Genomic DNA, 20140 nt, shown 5'->3' on the forward strand with positions numbered 1-20140 from the left:
GATTATCTAATTGAGAATTGCAAATTGAGAATGTCTTCCTATTCCTTCCTATGGGCCTTCTAGCCCATAGGAATGAATGGCAAGGTATTCCTTATTTGCGAATCTCAATTTGCGATTCGCAAATAAGGAATAGGTGGGAATCGCAAAATATTTTGCTAATCCTACCTACATTGCGTTTTGCGATTCTCTAATTGCGATTCCCTAAAAATCGCAATTTGAGAATGGCAAAACACGTCTTACCTACATATGGCCCTTGGTCCCTTAGGTATCACAAAATCGCAAGGCATCTCAATGATGTGTCCACAGTGGTGTTCCTTACCATTGTATAAGTGTATACATGTTAGTCACTAAAATTACTTGACAGTATATCAAAACTCAGAAGTGCTCCATGCCTTTTTGGAACTCACCTTAGTCAGTGCATTTTGACTAGGTGGCAGGAGCAAGCCATATGATGACCCATGCCCCCAAGATGAGTGAGGGCTTGACATCCTTTTAAATAGAAGACAGGTTAGGATTCAGAGCCATTATATTCGATTTATGGAATATACATCCAGTTAAGGGTAAATGTTGTTTTTGGACAACTATAAGCTATTTAAAGCAGGATATACTGAAAACTCATACATGTTATTATTCATTCTCCTTGTTTACGGAGGTAGACTTACTAGATTCTGCCACCCAACTGGTGTCCTAGGTCAGTCCACATATTAACACAGTTAATGCAGCAATAGAGGAGATGGTGGCAAGTGACAGAATGGCTAACAACAGAGGGTCTACAAAGTGAAAGATGACATGCTATAGGTAAACATATATGAGCCCTATTCAATTACAATATAAGTATGTGATGATTGCTTTGTCTCAACATATAGATACAATAAATTATAAATGGGCAGTGTTGAGATAGGACAATCAATGAAATATGTTTCTTAAGAGTGTGTGGCTTTGATGGCAGTGAGGCCTCAACTGGATGGGTGTGTAGTTGGTATGCATTCAGATGCTCGCTTGTTTTTTCACCCCACCACAGAGGGGCTGCTGTCCAGGTGTTGCAAATAATGCACCAGACATAGAATAGAATGAAGAAAGCAAATTCTAACTCATAAAGCCTAGTATTTTCAGGGAAGCTGTATGTGAGTGGAACGTGGTGGGTGTGTGCCTATCTGTGAGGGGCTGCTGCTTGACAGTAGTGTGACATGAGTAATGAGTCATAAGTTAGCTTAAAGATACAGGTGTGTTGTTCCTACTTGCCCTAATACTGCAATTCCCTGAACAGGAAGGCCATATAGCAGGCCAGGGTGCATTGCGGAGACAATACGTTCCTAGAGAGGGAGCGTCCCCCACTGCTTTTAAGCAGTGTAAATAAAGGAAACATAAAATGATAATAACTCAAAGTTATTATTATTTTATGATTCAAAGCTGCTTTGCAGGCAGGCGTGGCAGCTCTGCTCTTAGAGCAGGGCGGGGGGGGGAGGGGTTTGCCACCTTTAAGTCAGCAATGACTATTTGGCCGGCCCTCTTTAGCCGGCCAAACAGTTATGTGCACTATGCATGTTCTCCATACAGTCTGCATTACACCTGCATAGAGAACATGTCCAGGCTCCCAGTCCTCGCCTGAGTGCCGAACCATGATGTTCAGACCAATCACAACGCTTCATTGCAGCGTTGTGATTGGTCAGGGGAGCCTGGGTGCTTACCAATTACAACTCTGCATTGCAGCGTTGTAATTGCTCAGGGGAGCCTGGTGGTTTCTTGGTTCCTGTTCAGGGGAGTCATAGGTGAGAAGCTGCAGCGATAAGGTAAGTTATTTATTTTTTATTTTTAAATTACCCCCAACCCTGGCCCTCCACCCCCGATCGGTGCTGGCTGCCACTGTGTCAGGTGTGTTTGGGTTTGACCTGGTGATTGTTTCCAAATGCCCTTCCATTCCTAATATACATAATGCCACTGCCTGGTAGAATTTTTCTTACAGGTGTATACCTGGAATCTGCGTTTACAGTCGTAATTCGAGTCGTACATGTCACACATTCGAAGAAAGGAGATGGAGACAAATACTCCCACTATTGCGTGGAAATCGCTGCCCAGAACTGCAGAATTGCACCAGTATTTTTTTTTTAATTAACTTACCTACTAGTATCAATTTGCCAAACCAGAACTGAAGAAAATGCCCTTTTAAACAGTGCACTCTGCTAGCTCTTCTTCATTAGATTCGTATTACAGAATTAACTGAATGTGTCACAGTATTTGTCGTTTTTTTTTTTCTCAATGACAAGCACGAAATTGAAGTACTGTAGTACAGTATTGTATTGTAATTTTCTCAATCATGCAGTAATAAAAAAATATTTAATAAAAATTAAACAGTGCACTTAAATTTCACATCTGCTTTTCACACAGAATGAAGTGGAATTGGGAGAGTTATTGCTATCCCTTAATTATCTGCCGAGTGCAGGTAGATTGAATGTCGATATTATTAGAGCAAAGCAGCTTCTTCAAACTGACATGAGCCAAGGTTCAGGTAAGGTAATATTCTATCTTTATATAATATTTTTGTATGAAAAGTAAGCAAACATAAATGTTTTGCTGAAAAATGTTATTGCTAATTATTGCATAGGAATTGCAACTTATGCTTAACTTTATTCTTCAGATTATGTGTGTGTAGTCTATTGTTCGAGACCTTGTTGCTTTTCACCTGGTGGCACATGTGATTAACACTCAGCATGTGCAACTGCTGTTTACACTGACTGTATTATGGGGCAGATATACAAGATCCTTGCGCCACTTTTGCGTCAGTTTTAACATTGGATAAGTGACGCAAAAGTGGCGCAAGGGGCTTGTAAATCTGCCCCTATACCACTTAGGTAATGTTCTGACAGTTTACTTTCTTCACAATGTAATCATACAGCAGCACTGAAATATGTGTACTGAGGGTCGTGCGATGGCAAACTCGCAAGAAGTGCATGCTTACCCCATTGTAGTGTTTTTTTTAAACAAACTATTATAGGATTTGAAAAGAATCAATTAAACGCAAAAACAAATAAAAAATGCAGCTAAACTAAATAAGAGTAATAATAACATTACTCAATATTTCCGGTTAAGAAAATACAAGAAAAACACATGAGACGCCATATTATAAAACCTCACTGAGAAAACAAAATACAGCGATAAGTGTTCTTAGAGTTTTGGATGGATGACCATTAGTAACAAAACACTTGTATTTTACCACTAAAGAAATTTATCAGACAAATAATGAGAAAGTCAGTAGGTCTTTTTTGTGACATGGAGTGAAGTCCTAATTACGTTTCCAGTGCTTTCATTCCCAGGTAGGCGCTGCGAGTACGCACACATGGCAACCATTAATTAATGTTTTTCTTAAGCTTTATGAAAAACTGTACTTCAACATGGCCACCGTCCGTGCACACCCATTCACATGGAGTACTAAAAAACCCATTATGGGGCTTATTACGATGTTGACTCTATTGCGGAAACAGGACCGACTGACCGACCTCCGGTCAGCAGTCCCGACTGCTTAATTACAATGCAACTGCATATGGTGCTGTCGCATACTTTCATTTCCCTATGGGAGCATGTGCTATGGTTGTAAACCGGCTGAGGCACAAGCTCTCATAGGGAAATGGGAGGTTGTGTTTGTCCGACCACCGCGTGGCAGGCACCTCAAGGTGCCTCCACATGGTGCAGGTAGCAACAGGGAGGCACCATAGGTTCCCCCTTGGCCGCCAACCGTAGGCCGCTGCTGGAAGTGGGCCCTGCTAGGAGCCCCCAAACAGACTTTCCAACAGGCTTTCCATGTCGAGAAGCCAGGCATGGAAAGCCTGCCAGAAATAGATCATAGTAATCCGGACGGCGTACAACTCCATCTAGATGGATTACGAGCCAGTTCAGACTGGGAGCCCATCGGAAGCCAGCCGGAATGATCGGCCGGTTTTACTTTTGACCGCCTAAACTGTAATTAGGCATTTGGAAGTGAAGCCGATGTGGGAGGCTTTCCATCTGAGATGGTAATAGGCCACTAAGAGATGGACACCCGCCTTTGTACTAGCAAAAGGCAGACACAGCATGGAGGAGGCATTCATGTACTTAGTGGGTGGTCTCATTTATAAATAAAAAGTGTGAGGGAAGTAATAGGAGCCATAGGGTCAATATAATGCAAGGTAATGACCTCAGCAGTGTAAGGATACAATCTTCACGACAAAAACCATTAAAATGTAAATGCTCTACGGCAGGACGATCACAAGAACAGGGAGGAAAGAAAACAGTTTAGGAGTAGTTTACAGCACCCACTTCTCTACTCATATCAACTTCATTTCTCAATGTAGGTTCGGTGACAGTCAGGGGTTTGATACAGATAAAAGCTGTCCATAGTAAGGCATTCCTTTTGGAACAGATGCTCAGTATTTTTTATATTTGAGATAGACAAGAAAGCCAATAAATCACGAGCAAAGGCCAAGTCCTACGCCTAATCTAATTTTATATTGTATACAACAGGCTTTTTGGCAACAAACAAAGCTGTCTGGATGTGAGACCTAACAAATGGATCCAATCCATTTTGAATGAGCATCACAGTGAGAGGAATCATGAGAGAGAGTGGTAGAAGGGAGTAAGACGGAGAGTAAGAGAGGGAGAGAGAGATACTGATGAGGATAGGCATATAACACACACTCAGGTGGAGTGGCTCTCTGAGTATCCCTACATGAGTCACTGATAGTAAATGAAAGCCATATTATTGTCAAAACTAGGGGGTGAAAGACACTGGTAGCAGTTCATAACTTCATGTTTAACATATATGTGTATATAGTTTCACTGAAAAATCAAAGGTTACAGAGACGTTATAGTTAGGCTCAGGTGACACTCGTACAAAACCAGAGAAATTCAGCCATTATAGTTAGTGAGCTAACTATAACTCATGCCCCGTAATGCACTGCTTATGACCTCACATATTATATCACTCGTGACACAGTCAGTGACATCACTGATGACATCTCAAGTGACATCACTGGTGACATCACTGTTGACATCATCCACTCACACTCCCATATAACCTTTCATATACCTACTCCAACTTCCACACTGCCATTCTCAAACCCATTCACATACCCATACCAGTACTTACCCAGCCACTCACTGATTCATAGATCAACACACACATCCAGTCACTCACCCATACAGCCACTAATGTACTCTCTAACTCATTAATACAGCAACTGACATATCCACTCTTAGAGCCACTCACACACAGTCAGTTACCCATAGAGCTACTCACACACCTACTCACTCACCCATACAGTGAATCACACCATGACTTACTCACCCGTAGAGTTATACACACACTTAATCACTTACCTGTACAGATACTAACACGTACTCACTCACCTATACAGTCACTGATACAAGCACACACTCACCCATACAGCTACTCTCAAAATCACTCACTCACCCATACAGTCACTCACATACGCCATTGCTCACCTATACTGCCTTTCACATACTCAGTTACTCACCCATATACCATTGACGCATTTGCTCATTCACTGAAACAGCCATACACACACTCACTCAACCATGCAGCCCCTCACACATGCACTCCCTAACCCATACAGTCACTGACTCACCCAGTCGCTCATCCATTCAGGCAGTCATGCACACCCTCACCCACCCACAGAGACACGCAGAAATCCATAGAGGTACTCAGACAACCAATCACTCACCAATTCCGAATCTCACGTACCCACTCACACACCCATACAGCCACTTAGACACCAACTGACAGATAGATACAGACATTCGCACAGCCAGTCACTCATCCATACAGTCACTGAGACACCTAATCACTCACTTATACAGTTAGTCATGCACCCACTGAGTCATCCAGTCAGGCACTCATACACCCCCTAATTCACCAATACACCTTGGTGTATATATATTTAACACCCATAAGCTTTTAAAAACACTCACAGTAACTGGATGATGTCATTAGTGATGTCATGAGTGATGTCATTTGAGATGTCATGAGTGATGTCACTGACCGTATCATGAGTGATTTAATATGTGAGGTCATAAGCAGTGTATTGCGGGGCCCGCAAGCTATAGTTAGCTCAGCTAAGTATTACTGCTGAATTTCACTGGTTTTGTACAATGGACCCTGAGCCTAACTATAATGTCTCTGTATCCTTTATTTATTTCAGTGGATTTTTATGTTTTATTAATTCCATTTCCTAACTATAGCTTCCCTGTAACCCTTGTTTTTTTAGTGAATTTCAATTTTTTTTTTAACTTGTAGTCATGTTTGCAGAGTGTGGAGAAAGGGGGTGGGGACTCCGACCAGCTCTTAAGAATCCCGCTGTGTAGGACTTATAGGGAGACCAGGAGGGCATCTCAGCCCCCAAGGTCCCTCAGGAGTAAAGTGGACTTCATATTTATCCCATGGGACCCAGCCTATTCTTTAAAAAATATATAATTTAAAGGGATGGGGGCCAAGCGACCCCCCTCACGGGCCATTTTCGGCCCCGGGTTCCCCATCCCCTAGTGAGGGGGCTACACAGCCCCCGGGGCCCGGTCTATAGGGTGTCCCACTCAGGGCACCCACTTTGTAAAGGTTGGGGACCGTAGGGGAGCCTCAAGCCATAGCAAACTGCAATGTCACCTGGGTGGTCACCCCAGAACATTGCTGGAGCCAGGCCTAGGGGGTGGCGGTCAGCAGGGCCATCTATGGGTCCATGAGGGGGCTGTGCAGCACCTTCCTTTCTTTCATGAGGTCCCTGGGGTCAGGGGTCCACAACGGTCACCCTTAATTATTGTGTTTGTGCTCCATCGAGTTGGTGGTGCCCATGGCAGCGGCTAGCTAAGCGCCCCCTTCATTTCTAGTGTGCATTGCCTCGGGGGGGGGTAGCCATCCTCTGGCCTGCGGCGGGTGCCGAACTTATCCCCCGTATTACTATTGTTTATTGCTTTGGATAAGCCTTGGTGAGGGCCCCATGAGCCCCCTCCTTCATTATCTCCATGCCCCCGGGATTTGACCCCCCCAGGGGCTTTTAAAAAAAATAGGTGGGAGTCTGTGCATCTTTTTAAATATTTTGTTGAAGATCCGTGGTTCCACCCGTGAATTTTTGCTGTCCATAGTAGGGCATTCCTTTTGAAACAGATGTTCAGTATTTTTAGGATCTTGGCTTTCTCTCAACAGTTGTATACCGATTGAACACTGTATGCAATGACCGCCAGTAGGTAAAATACATACACACACAAACGCACACCTCCAAAAGGTGTATACCATCAAGAAAAAACATGTGGCAGAAATAAAATGAAAGCCAACAATACCATAGAAAAGATTAAGACTACAAATCGCATCATTACACGAAGGAAGAGGAAGTGCCAAAGCTTGCCTAGATAACAACAGCAAGAAGGGGTTGATATTCATCCCATGAAGAAGGTCCAGGAGGACCGAAATGAGTTGGGTCATCGTGGCATGATTTGATTGAATAAAGCACTTGTTCACATGGGGCCATATGTATCAAAAAAGAGTTTTGCGATTCTCAAATTGCGATTTTTTTGCGAATTGCAAATAGAGCATCGCAAAATGCAATGTATGTAGGATTCGCAAAAAATTTAGCGAATCCTACATATTCCTTATTTGCGAATCGCAAATTGAGATTCGCAAATAAGGAATACCTTCCCATTCATTCCTATGGGTTAGAAGGCCCATAGGAATGAATGGGAAGACATTCTCAATCTGCGATTACCAATTAGAGAATCGTAAATTGTGAATGCAATTTCAAGGTTGCAAGGGTGCCAAATCGAACCAGAAATTAGCATTATTTTTATGAATATCTTAGATAATCTCTTGCCCTAATATATATATTAAAGACACATACATATCATTTTGGAACATAATTTTTTTTTGCAGAAGTCGCGCACCCAGCTCGTATGTGACGTCAAGCGGGACCTGCCACCACGCAAGCATCTCATACCGTAATGCGCATGTGTCGCGAATGCGTGCGTGCAGGAGTCGCGGACTGGTCGCATACCAATCGCGCACATCACGTAATATTAAATGTATATGATGTAACTGAAAAACACGCAGCCGTCGCACACCGTACGCGGATCCTTCACAACTTTCCTAAAATGGCGGCTAGAATCCGCGCACCCTCCATGATGTGTACGCTTTGAGTGCGCGACTCCGAAAAAATAAAATAATATAAATATATTAAAATAAAAAATGAATCAATATTTCAGTCTGAATGTTTTTTTAAATGTTTTTTTGCAATTTTCAGAAAAATATATAATGTTATTTAATGAATAACATATTTATAAATAGTTAAAAAACTGTAGAAAATCAGTACACAAAATAGGTATAACTACTATCACACTCAAAAATTAGCATTTAAAAAACCTTAGAAATTCACTTTAAAAAACATAGGTTTCAGAGAAGTTATAGTTAGAAATTAGCATTTAAAAAACCTTTGAAATTCACTGAAAAAAACATAGGTTTCAGAGACGTTATAGTTAGAAATTAGCATTTAAAAAACCATAGAAATTCACAGAAAAAACCATAGGTTTCAGGGGTGTTATAGTTAGCTGGCCATTTTACTCATACAAAACCATAGAAATTCCTCCGTTATAGTTAGTTCTGCTAACTATAACTCACGCGCCCGCAATGCACTGCTGATGATGTCACATATTGCATCATTCATGACATGGTCAGTGACATCACTGATGACATCACTGATGACATCTCAAATGACATCACTGATGACATCATCCACATGACAATCTGATACACCTCATCTTACACTAGTATAACCTGTCATCACTCACTGTAAAATACAGAGTACCATATTTGAAACCATTGACACACCAATACCAGTTACTACATACCCACTCACTGATTCCTAAGTCTACACACACAACTCCCCATTCAACAACAGAATCATTTATACATGCAGTCACTAATTAATAGAACACTATCAAATGCACTTATACACATATATAGACATTGACACATCAGCAGTCATCTTAGTCGGTTATGCAGTCATCCTACTCACTCATGAATGTTTTTTTATCACACTTACATTTACTCACTTACACAATTATCCATCAACACCTCATTTATTCAAACACATAGTAACTCATAGTTAATATGTTAAAAAATCAAAATTACAATTATACACTCATTCATATAGTTACTCTCACAATCACTGACTCTTACACATACTTATTTATATACACCAACTCTCACATACAATGCCTTTTATTTTTTAACTTTGTTGAAGATGTACAACTAAAACATATATTCGCTCACCAACACACAAATAAATACACTCAGTCACCCAAACAACTGTTTCCACATGCACTCTTAAACCTATACACCTAGTCAATCAACCACTCACACATCTATGCATAGAGTTACACACACCCCATCCAACCACACACAAACTCAGTGTCCCATACAAATACTCACCCAACTAATCAATAACTAATATACACACTCATGTAGTTAGTGACCAACTGATGCAGCATGTTATACAACAACAGAGACAGTGAAGCACACATTCACATAGTTTAGTTACTAATCCATGTATTACGTGAGACACTTTTAATTACTCACTTAAACAGACAGTCAGACAGCTAGTAAATCCTCCATCCAGACAGTTATATATCCACTCAATCTTCAATACAGATTGGTATATATATAATACATATTTAAATTTCAATCAAACCACATTGACTGGATGATGTCATCAGTGATGTCATCATTTGAGATGTCATCAGTGATGTCATCAGTGATGTCACTGACCATGTCATGAATGATGCAATATGTGACATCATCAGTAGTGCATTGCGGGCGCGCGAGTTATAGTTAGCAGAACTAACTATAACAGAGGAATTTCTATGGTTTTGTACGAGTGAAATGGCCAGCTAACTATAACACCCCTGAAACCTATGGTTTTTTCTGTGAATTTCCAAGGTTTGTTAAATGCCAGTTTCTAACTATAACGTCTCTGAAACCTATGTATTTTTTCAGTGAATATATATATATATATATATATATATATATGTATATATAAAACCAATAATATGCCTATATTATCTACTGGCGGTCGCCAGTAGATAGTTATAGTTAGGACCTATTTTCCATAGGAAATCCGCAACATTCTATTGGGATTAACGTTGGCGCCGGTTGACGAATCTTCGCGAAATTTTCCAAACTTTTGGCCAGCTCCGCTCCGCTCCTACCCTGAAAGTTTTGCGGTGATCCGTCAAGCGGGGGCCGAGAAAAAAGGGGGGTCCCAAAACGCGTTTTCCCCATGCAATTTCCCATAGGATCTGTTGTCGCAGCTACAGCCCGAACTGCTGAACGGAATGACACCAAATTTGGCAAAGAGGTAGTCCTCAGTTCAGACTCGTGCCTTTTGCTTAAATGGTGTAAATCCGTTCAGTAGTTCCTGAGAAAATTAGAGTTAAAAGTACATATATATCTATGGCCGCGGAGGATCCGCGGTTCCTCCCCGCATCCTCCCCGAACCCTCCCGAGCAGGAGCTGAATGCTAATTGGCTGCCAACACTCTGAATCAGGAAGTGTTGGCAGCCATCTTGTGCCTCGGTAGAACCGAGGCACAAGAAACCACAAAAACAAAGACGCAAAACGCGACAAGGGGGCAGGGTAGAAACACCCTGACCCCCTAGGCCTGCTCAGGGGGTCCCACAAGGACCCCCAAGGCCCAAAAAAATGTTTTTTTTTTTTTAAAAATCGCGGGATGCGGGTAGGGTCCGCGCATCCTGCTAACGAAAAAAAAAACGAAGCGCGGACTACCGCGCTTCGTTTAGATTTAGCCCCCGGGGGGGCCAAGTCCCGGGGGCAATATGCTTTTATAATGGGGGGCCCAGAGGGGCCCCCCAGCCCCGCGGACCGCCACCCCCGGGGCTTATGTTCATGTATGCAGGGGGCTCATGGCCCCCCGCAGCCCTGAGGACCGCCACCCCCCGGGGCTTTTATTAAAAAAAAAAACAACCCTGTGTGGGGGGGCTCGAGCCCCCCCACACAGGCACTGAATATGTAAAATAGGGGGTCCGTTACGGATCCCCAAGCACCGGGGACCACCACCCCCGGGGCTTTAACTTAAGTGGGGGGGGCTGCACGTCCCACCCCTGGAGCCAATGATGGCCCTGGGGACCGCCACCCCCCAGAGCCGGCTCCTGCAGTGTCCCGGGGTGCCCACCCCCGGGACACTGCTGTTTGCTGTGGCAGGGTGGGAGCCTCGCGGCTCCCATCCTGCCAAAGCAAACTGCTTTGGTATTTGGAAGAGAGAGCAGGATTGCTTTTCCACACGGGGAGCAGCATGTTAGCTGCTCCCCATGTGGAAAAGCAATGCCGGCCCCCGCAGGACGCGGGGAGCCGGCGGGGCCGTGGGGGGATTGGGGACCCCCCCACGGCCCCCAACGGAGGCCAGGCCCCAGGGGATGGGGTCCCCGGGGCCATAAGTGGCCCGGGAGGGGGGCTATGCAGCCCCCCTCCATAAAAAAAACTTGTTGAAAAAGGGCCATGCCCCGGGGGATGGGGTCCCCGGGGTAAATTATGGCCTGGGGAGGGGGGCCACGCGGACCCCTTCCCGTTTAAAAAAAAAAAAAATTGGGGGCAGGCCCTGGGGTCCCCGGGGCCATAAAAAAAAGAAAAAGAAGGGGGGCTACACAGCCCCCCTTTTAAAAAACAGAGGGGGAAAAAAAAAGGATTGGTCCGGAGGCCACGCCCCCTCCTTACACCACTCTGCAAACGCGCCCCCTGGCGCGTTTGCAGAGGGGGAGCGAATTCCCCTTCAATACTGGGGGTCCCTGGGGGTCAACTAGCCCACCAGGAACCTCCAGTATGCGCCAGGGGGCTGTGTTGCAGAGAGGTGTAATAAGGCCACGCCCCTTTTTACACCTCTCTGCAACGCAGCTCCCTGGCGCTGACTGGAGGTACCTGGTGAGCTAGTTGGCCGCCAGGGGACCTCAGGATTCAAGGGGACTTAATCTCCCAACTTAAAACGCGCCACGGGGCGCGTTTGCACAGTGGTGAAGGTAGGGGGCGGGGCCTGAGGTGATACTGTGCAAACACGCCCCGTGGCGCGTTTTAAGTTGGGGAATTCATTCCTCTTCAATCCAGAGGTCCCCTAGGGGACAAATAGCCCACCAGGTACCTCCACTAAGCGCCACGGAGCAGCGTTGCAGAGTGTTGTAAAAAGGGGTGTGGCCTCTGAACACCTCTCTGCAATGCAGCTCCCTGGCGCATACTGGAGGTACCTGGTGGGCTAGTTGGCCGCCAGGGCACCTCAGGATTCAAGGGGACTTAATCCCCCAATTTAAAACACCCCACGGGGTGCTTTTGCACAGTGGTGAAGGTAGGGGGCGGGGCCTGAGGTGAGATCTGTGCAAACACGCACTGTGGCGCTTTTTAAGTTGGGTAATTAATTCCTCTTCAATCCTGAGGTTCCCTGGGGACCAAATAGCCCACCAGGTACCTCCAGTAAGCACCACGGAGCTGTGTTGCAGAGTGTTGTAAAAAGGGGCGTGGCCTCTGAATACCTCTCTGCAATGCAGCTCCCTGGCGCATACTGGAGGTACCTGGTGGGCTAGTTGGCCCCCAGGGGACCTCAGGGTTGAAGAGGAATTAATTCCCCAACTTAAAATGCGCCACACGGCGTGTTTGCACACGTCACCTCAGGCCCCTCCCCCTTCCTTCACCATTGTACAAATATTCCCCTAAAATCAGCCGAACTACGAATTCCGATTTACTCACCTGTTATCAGGAGAGAACCCAGGGCTGCATCATTTTGCTCAGCACTGACCCTGAAAAGTAATTCTAAGCGTACTTACCAGTAACTTGTATTTCCTTCCATAGGAATCCATTGTGTGGTTTTCACCAGAAAATTTTCTAAGTGTCCATTTTTAAAATGTACAAATATTCCTCTAAAATCAGCTGTAATACGAATTCCGATTTACTCACCTGTTATCAGGAGAGAACCCAGGGCTGCATCATTTAGCTCAGCACTGACCCTGAAAAGTAATTCGTAAGCGTACTTACCAGTAACTTGCATTTCCTTCCATAGGAATCCATTGTGTGTTTTTCACCAGAAAATTTTCTAAGTGTCTATTTTCATAAACTAAAAATATTCCAAAATAATCGTCTATATGACTTAAACACATTCTTTTAACTGTTTACAGGAGGTTGGCCAGTGCTGGATCCAGGATCCACCACTGAGTAAGAAAAAGTCCAGAGTACACTACTTACCTGCTAAGTGAATTTTCTGCCATAGGATAACATTGGTGATTCTATCGGAAAAAGTTTCGAAGTGTCAAAATACAATAATATTCCTTAAAAATCACTGCTGTAACCAAAGCGCTTTTACTCAAATGTTTACAGGAGATGTCCAAGGACTGAATCTAGGATCCAGTCTTGTGGTTAGAAAAGTAATCCATAGAGTAACTAATTACATTTAACTAGAAATTCACATTGAGCTCAATGTTGCTTTGTGTTTGAAATCGTGTTGCCCATTGCAACAACTGTAACTCCTGTACTTAAAAGTCTGTTGCCTATTTGCCAAGTATTTAAACTAAAGTAATTCATTCTGAGAAAGTATATTTTGTATTGTAATGTATAATGTAATTATAATGTAATTAAAAAAAATATATCTAAAAATAAATAGTTTAAAAAATGTAGTAAATCAGTATCAAAAAAATCAGTATAACAATTAATACATTCAAAATTGTCATTTAGAAAACCTTGAAATTCATTGAAAAAACCATAGGTTTCAGGCCTGATATAGTTAGGAATTAGCATTTAAAAAACCTTTGAAATTCACTGAAAAAACTATAGGTTTCAGGGGCGTTATAGTTAGGAATTGGCATTTTAAAAACCTTAGAAATTCACTGAAAAAACCATAGGTTTCAGCGGCGTTATAGTTAGCTGGACATTTCCCTCGTACAAAACCCTAGAAATTCCCCTGTTATAGTTAGTTCAGCTAACTATAACTCGCGCCCCCGCAATGCACTGCTGATGTCGTCACATGTTACATCACTCATGACATGGTCAGTAACATCACTGATGACATCTGAAATGACATCACTGATGACATCACTGGAGGGGATGATTTACAACTAGACTGCAGTGTTTTGGACTGCAGTCTGAAGGATTCTGTTGCACATTTTCCAATGCGCTAATGAAAAGAAACATGTCAGATTTTGAACGGCTATTTACCAAATGTGATCTCTTGGATTCAAATAACTGCTCACCTGTGAACAAGGCAAACTGAAGCCGAAATGCGCCAGGATACGAGCTGCCGCATACTCTGTTACTGTTCATTACTGTTCATTAAAGTGCCATGGGATACAGATTATGGTGTATGACGCTTTCTTTTGTGTTTGCAATATATATATTTCCAAAAATTCGGTCTTGAATTGCTCGCCGCCGTCAACAGCTGGTGCTTGCGTTAGGGCTAGATCGCTCATCCTTCAAACATCAATTATAGGCAAGGAGACGTCACACTTGGTGAACTTGATTTTAAAGGTTTATTGCAGCTTACAAACACTCCACCAACGCATTTAAACCACTCGGGGTCTTTCTCATGGTAGGTGAGTCTTTCTTCTGAGACAATTTATACTGCTCCCTTCCCTGCCAATTAGTAGACATTGAGAGTGATGTAGTTTGATTTTAAAAAGCATAGTTCAAACCTTATTTGATTGACAATATCAATTATAATTTGCAACCAACAATGTTGGCTGCATGGCCATCTCATTTTCCCCAAACTATGCGAATCTAGTAATGGGGCGGTGGGAGAAAGAACATGCATGGGGACAAGAGAACAAGAATTGGAAAAAATAATTCTATGGGTCAGGTACATCCATGATTTTTTATTATTTGAAATGCAGATACCAGGAAATTTATAGGATTAAAAAAAAACTCAATGAGAATGATCTAGGATTACAATCCGAGTAGTTCCCCGGGACAAAGTATCGGATAAATTAAGAAGTTACTTGCAACATTGTGACCTATGATAAGCGCTGGTAACCTCCTATGACGCTGGACGCTTGCTCAACTGTTGCAGGTGCTTTGTCTTGGCCGCGAGGGACTCAGTGTCTCAGAATTTGTGAACCTGGGCAAAGGAGGAGGAGGAGATTCACCCGTGCCACACACTGATAAGCACTGGTAACCTCCCAAGGCACGGGACACTTGCTCAACTGTTGGATGTGCTTTGTCTTGGCCGTGAGGGACTCGGTGTCCCAGAATTCTTGAACCCGGGCAGAGGAGGACGAGGCCAGGCTGGCCCCCGTCTTGGTCTCTAGATCCTTTGCTCCCTAGTAGAGGGGATTGTTGATATATAGCCACATCTGAAAGGCCCTCTGGGAAAGTATATGGATTGTGCAGCAAGAGCAAGATATACATAGGAGCGAGAGAGGAGCTGCAAGGATCAGGGGGGCTAGTTACCTGCTCTAGTAACCCCTGTGGTTGAAGGTTACTGATGCTGTTGGTCACGCTTGGAGGCCCCCACTCCTTCCTATCATCGTCTGCTGTTCAACTCATCTTCCCAACATCTTAATATCCTTGGAATCACAAGGTAAGAACAATGGACAAGAGGAAATGTGCCATGCCTGACGACAAGGAGCGGCCATTGACTGCCACAATTACCAGCTTCCTCAACACAGCTAGCTGTGGGGGCAATTAATAATGAGATTGAATGTGTGGAAGAGAGGCTGGGGGCAACAAAGAAGGCCTTACTAACCACCCCACAAGTTAATACTAGGACCCCTACGCCCGTGCAGAGGTTAACAAGTCTCCAATGGTAGTTGCAAATCCCTGTGTATACCAGGGTGTTCAAGAGATTGTCGCTAATAAAGCAGTGGGTTCCCTCCCAGACACCCTATGTTCCACAACACCAAAAAAGGCCAAAAGATGCAGTCAAAATCCACCTATTGCTCATAGAAAGCTTATCTCTGGTAATGGCAATAAGGGAAAGACTCTTCAGAAGGAACCAGTAAAGCAAGTCGTAGGTGAAGTTTTAACACATGCCCAGTTTACAAGCACATTAGAAGACACCTTGAAAACATGCCTGAATCCATTTATGGATATTGTCAAAAGCATTGACACTTCACTAAAAACTCTGATTGCTTTGAGTACGACCGGCACAACTAGCATAATGAGTACTGGAAGTACTGATGTAAGGTTGGCAAACCTGGCTTCTGTACCAATTAGTAAATTGTTCTGCCCCTATGGTCCGAAGCCAGGAACAGTCACAACATTGCCGAGTGCCTGGCCACCAAGACAATATCCCGGCCCCCCGGCTGCCCCTATATTTTGGGGTCTAAACAAATCCCAGAGCCTAGGTCCTAGGCAGGGGCAAGTTCTCTCTGACACTAGGCACGATACATCAGAGAAAGATGCTCATCCCAATGTCAGGCCTCTGTTAATGAGCACTAGCACGAACAGAGTTCTTCACCTTCCGCCAGAAGCTACCCCGCTAGTCATAGTGCTGAAGAATGTGCCTCCCTTAAGGTCAGAGAAGGATGAAGGTATCATGCAATTAAAAAACAAAGTTATCCACTGGCTCTCGAGATCAACAAATTGGTTAATCTGTACAGACCTATCAAGGAACATAAATAATGTTTCCTGGGTGGGTTTTCAAGCAAAGGACGATGATAGCAGAGATTGTGTGGTTATTCATTTTAAATAGATGCATTTGGTTAGCTTCCTTCCGGAAAATCTCTCTTGGTTTAATCTGTCAAGAGGGAATATTGTGGCAGTCCTGTTGGGCTATTTTTATAAGCTGATTATGCCAAAAGCTCGAAAACTTCAGTCTTTTGATTACTGTCTCACCCGACCTTTTACCGTGCCCACTTTTAATCAATTCTCTCCCTTAGAGCAAGTTGATTGACAGCATGCACAAGGAGGAAAGGCCTTCCAGCCAATGATCTTCAGAATAGGGATGTTAGATAATAATACTAGTGAGCAAACTTTTCTGGTGAATGCAAATGCAGCTGTAGGAAATACACAACCTTATGGGTCAGTAATATTGGAAAATCTGTAGGCAGGGGTCACTTTGACAACCATGGTAATAACGAGTATGTAAGCTCCGACACCTCTCATTCATTAGGGATCATTGGCGAGGTGGTTGCAGAAAACAGCCTGGTCTGGAGCTAGTGAGCATGGCAAATCCAATGATTATAAATACAGTTTTGGATTCTGTTGAGAATTCTGGCAATAGTGAAAGTATAAGTAGACAAGGTGCACCTTCTAGAAATGAGGTCACTACTTTAGGCTGCCTGCTCTGGAATGTAGCTGGTCTATCAAATACATTGCAGACTGAGGACTGGCTAAAGTTAGTAAAGGGCTATAATGTTATCTGTCTCCAAGAAACCTGGGCGAGGGATGCTGTACATATACACAGATTTGTTTCTATTCACTCTCCAGCTGCTCAGGCTTTGGGGGGGGGGGGGTCATCACAAAGGGGGCTTATTGACATTACTAGCAACTACTCTAGGAAATAAGGTCTGTAAGATAGAGCTAGGTTGTCAACGTTTTCAAATTATCAATGTTGTTTTTGGGAAAAATGTAACTTTGGTCATTGTTAATTTTAACCACAATAATTTTGTATATACAAACACTGAAATAGCCCAGAAGTTGAAACACGCCCTAGGTGATCATTTAAGGGACATCAAGAAGACCACTACATCTTACTCTGGGGAGGGGATTTCAATTGTAAACTGTGCCCCTTATCCAGGGTGTCTGCTTGCAGCCTCGAGCTGGGGGCAAGGAAGAAAGGTGCCATTTTGAGCATAATCCTTGTGGCGATGTTTTTAACTCTATATTGTCAAAATTGTCTCTTTTTCTGGCAGCTGACTTTACTATGCAGACAACAGCAGATGAAATGTCTTATATGGGCAGAGGACAAGGCAGCCTTATTGATTTTATTGCTCTTTCTGACTACTATAAACCACAGTTGTTGAGTTTTTCTATCCTTGAAGAATGTTTTAGTGACCACTTTCTGTTATCACTCTTTGTTGAAAGTCAGAACAAGGAACCAAAATGACATCCTATAAAATACCATAATAATAAGGGCATATTAAGTAAATGGTCTACTGCATGGGTACTCACATACATTTGCCATGGGGCTACAAAGTATGGTCTGTGGTGTGTCAGAAGGCCGCACTGATGCCAGCAGGGTGGCGGTAGGTGGTCTGGGTGGGTCAGGGATTGCGTAAGGAGGTGTTAAAATAAGCTAAATAAATGGTCAAGCATTTATTTGCAGGTTAATAAATGCTGGCCCATTTATTTAACATTTTTTTCTTAATATTAGTGCTCAGCAACTAACCAGCAGCTGGTGCTGCTGTTCACAAAGGGGGGAAACAACAGTCGATGGACAGACTGCAGAACAATGTCATACATTCACCCCAGTACAGAGATCTGGGCCTAAATCCATCGTTTTTTTGCTCACCATGCATTGGAAACTCCTCTGAGGCGGAAAGCCGGAGGACGGTACTTTTTGCTCATTTTAAAAAAAAAAACTCACTTGTATTCTGTGTTCTGGCCTTTTAATCCTCACCTGCACTAAAAGCGCTGCCCTCACGCGCCTAGCAGACCCTCTGAGGCACTCCTGAGACAGCGGCAATCAGCGCTGATACAGGAATCACAAACTCCCCGCCATCGCGGTTCGAAGGCGAGCCACGCCCCCTGCGAGGCCACGCCCACCAAGGATCTCATATAAACGCTGTTCGCAGCGCGACTAACAACATTGGAAACTCCTCTGAGGCGGAAAGCCGGAGGACGGTACTTTTTGCTCATTTTAAAAAAAAACTCACTTGTATTCTGTGTTCTGGCCTTTTAATCCTCACCTGCACTAAAAGCGCTGCCCTCACGCGCCTAGCAGACCCTCTGAGGCACTCCTGAGACAGCGGCAATCAGCGCTGATACAGGAATCACAAACTCCCCGCCATCGCGGTTCGAAGGCGAGCCACGCCCCCTGCGAGGCCACGCCCACCAAGGATCCCATATAAACGCTGTTCGCAGCGCGACTAACAACATTGGAAACTCCTCTGAGGCGGAAAGCCGGAGGACGGTACTTTTTGCTCATTTTAAAAAAAAACTCACTTGTATTCTGTGTTCTGGCCTTTTAATCCTCACCTGCACTAAAAGCGCTGCCCTCACGCGCCTAGCAGACCCTCTGAGGCACTCCTGAGACAGCGGCAATCAGCGCTGATACAGGAATCACAAACTCCCCGCCATCGCGGTTCGAAGGCGAGCCACGCCCCCTGCGAGGCCACGCCCACCAAGGATCCCATATAAACGCTGTTCGCAGCGCGACTAACAACATTGGAAACTCCTCTGAGGCGGAAAGCCGGAGGACGGTACTTTTTGCTCATTTTAAAAAAAAAACTCACTTGTATTCTGTGTTCTGGCCTTTTAATCCTCACCTGCACTAAAAGCGCTGCCCTCACGCGCCTAGCAGACCCTCTGAGGCACTCCTGAGACAGCGGCAATCAGCGCTGATACAGGAATCACAAACTCCCCGCCATCGCGGTTCGAAGGCGAGCCACGCCCCCTGCGAGGCCACGCCCACCAAGGATCCCATATAAACGCTGTTCGCAGCGCGACTAACAACATTGGAAACTCCTCTGAGGCGGAAAGCCGGAGGACGGTACTTTTTGCTCATTTTAAAAAAAACTCACTTGTATTCTGTGTTCTGGCCTTTTAATCCTCACCTGCACTAAAAGCGCTGCCCTCACGCGCCTAGCAGACCCTCTGAGGCACTCCTGAGACAGCGGCAATCAGCGCTGATACAGGAATCACAAACTCCCCGCCATCGCGGTTCGAAGGCGAGCCACGCCCCCTGCGAGGCCACGCCCACCAAGGATCCCATATAAACGCTGTTCGCAGCGCGACTAACAACATTGGAAACTCCTCTGAGGCGGAAAGCCGGAGGACGGTACTTTTTGCTCATTTTAAAAAAAAAAAAAAAACTCACTTGTATTCTGTGTTCTGGCCTTTTAATCCTCACCTGCACTAAAAGCGCTGCCCTCACGCGCCTAGCAGACCCTCTGAGGCACTCCTGAGACAGCGGCAATCAGCGCTGATACAGGAATCACAAACTCCCCGCCATCGCGGTTCGAAGGC

General features: G+C 44.3%; 1 protein-coding gene across 1 annotated transcript in view; it reads left to right on the forward strand.

The window, feature by feature from the left end:
- Window positions 1–20140, forward strand: part of SYT17 (synaptotagmin 17) — a 680897-nt gene that overhangs the window by 316620 nt on the left and 344137 nt on the right. Inside the window, exon 6 of the mRNA XM_085628853.1 lies at window positions 2386–2506. Within this exon, the coding sequence (XP_085484979.1) occupies window positions 2386–2506 (121 nt within the window). The remainder of the gene's footprint in view (window positions 1–2385; window positions 2507–20140) is intronic.

This window comes from Triturus cristatus, chromosome 10, assembly GCF_964204655.1.
Source record: "Triturus cristatus chromosome 10, aTriCri1.1, whole genome shotgun sequence".
In the NCBI taxonomy this organism is placed as follows: Eukaryota; Metazoa; Chordata; class Amphibia; order Caudata; family Salamandridae; genus Triturus; species Triturus cristatus.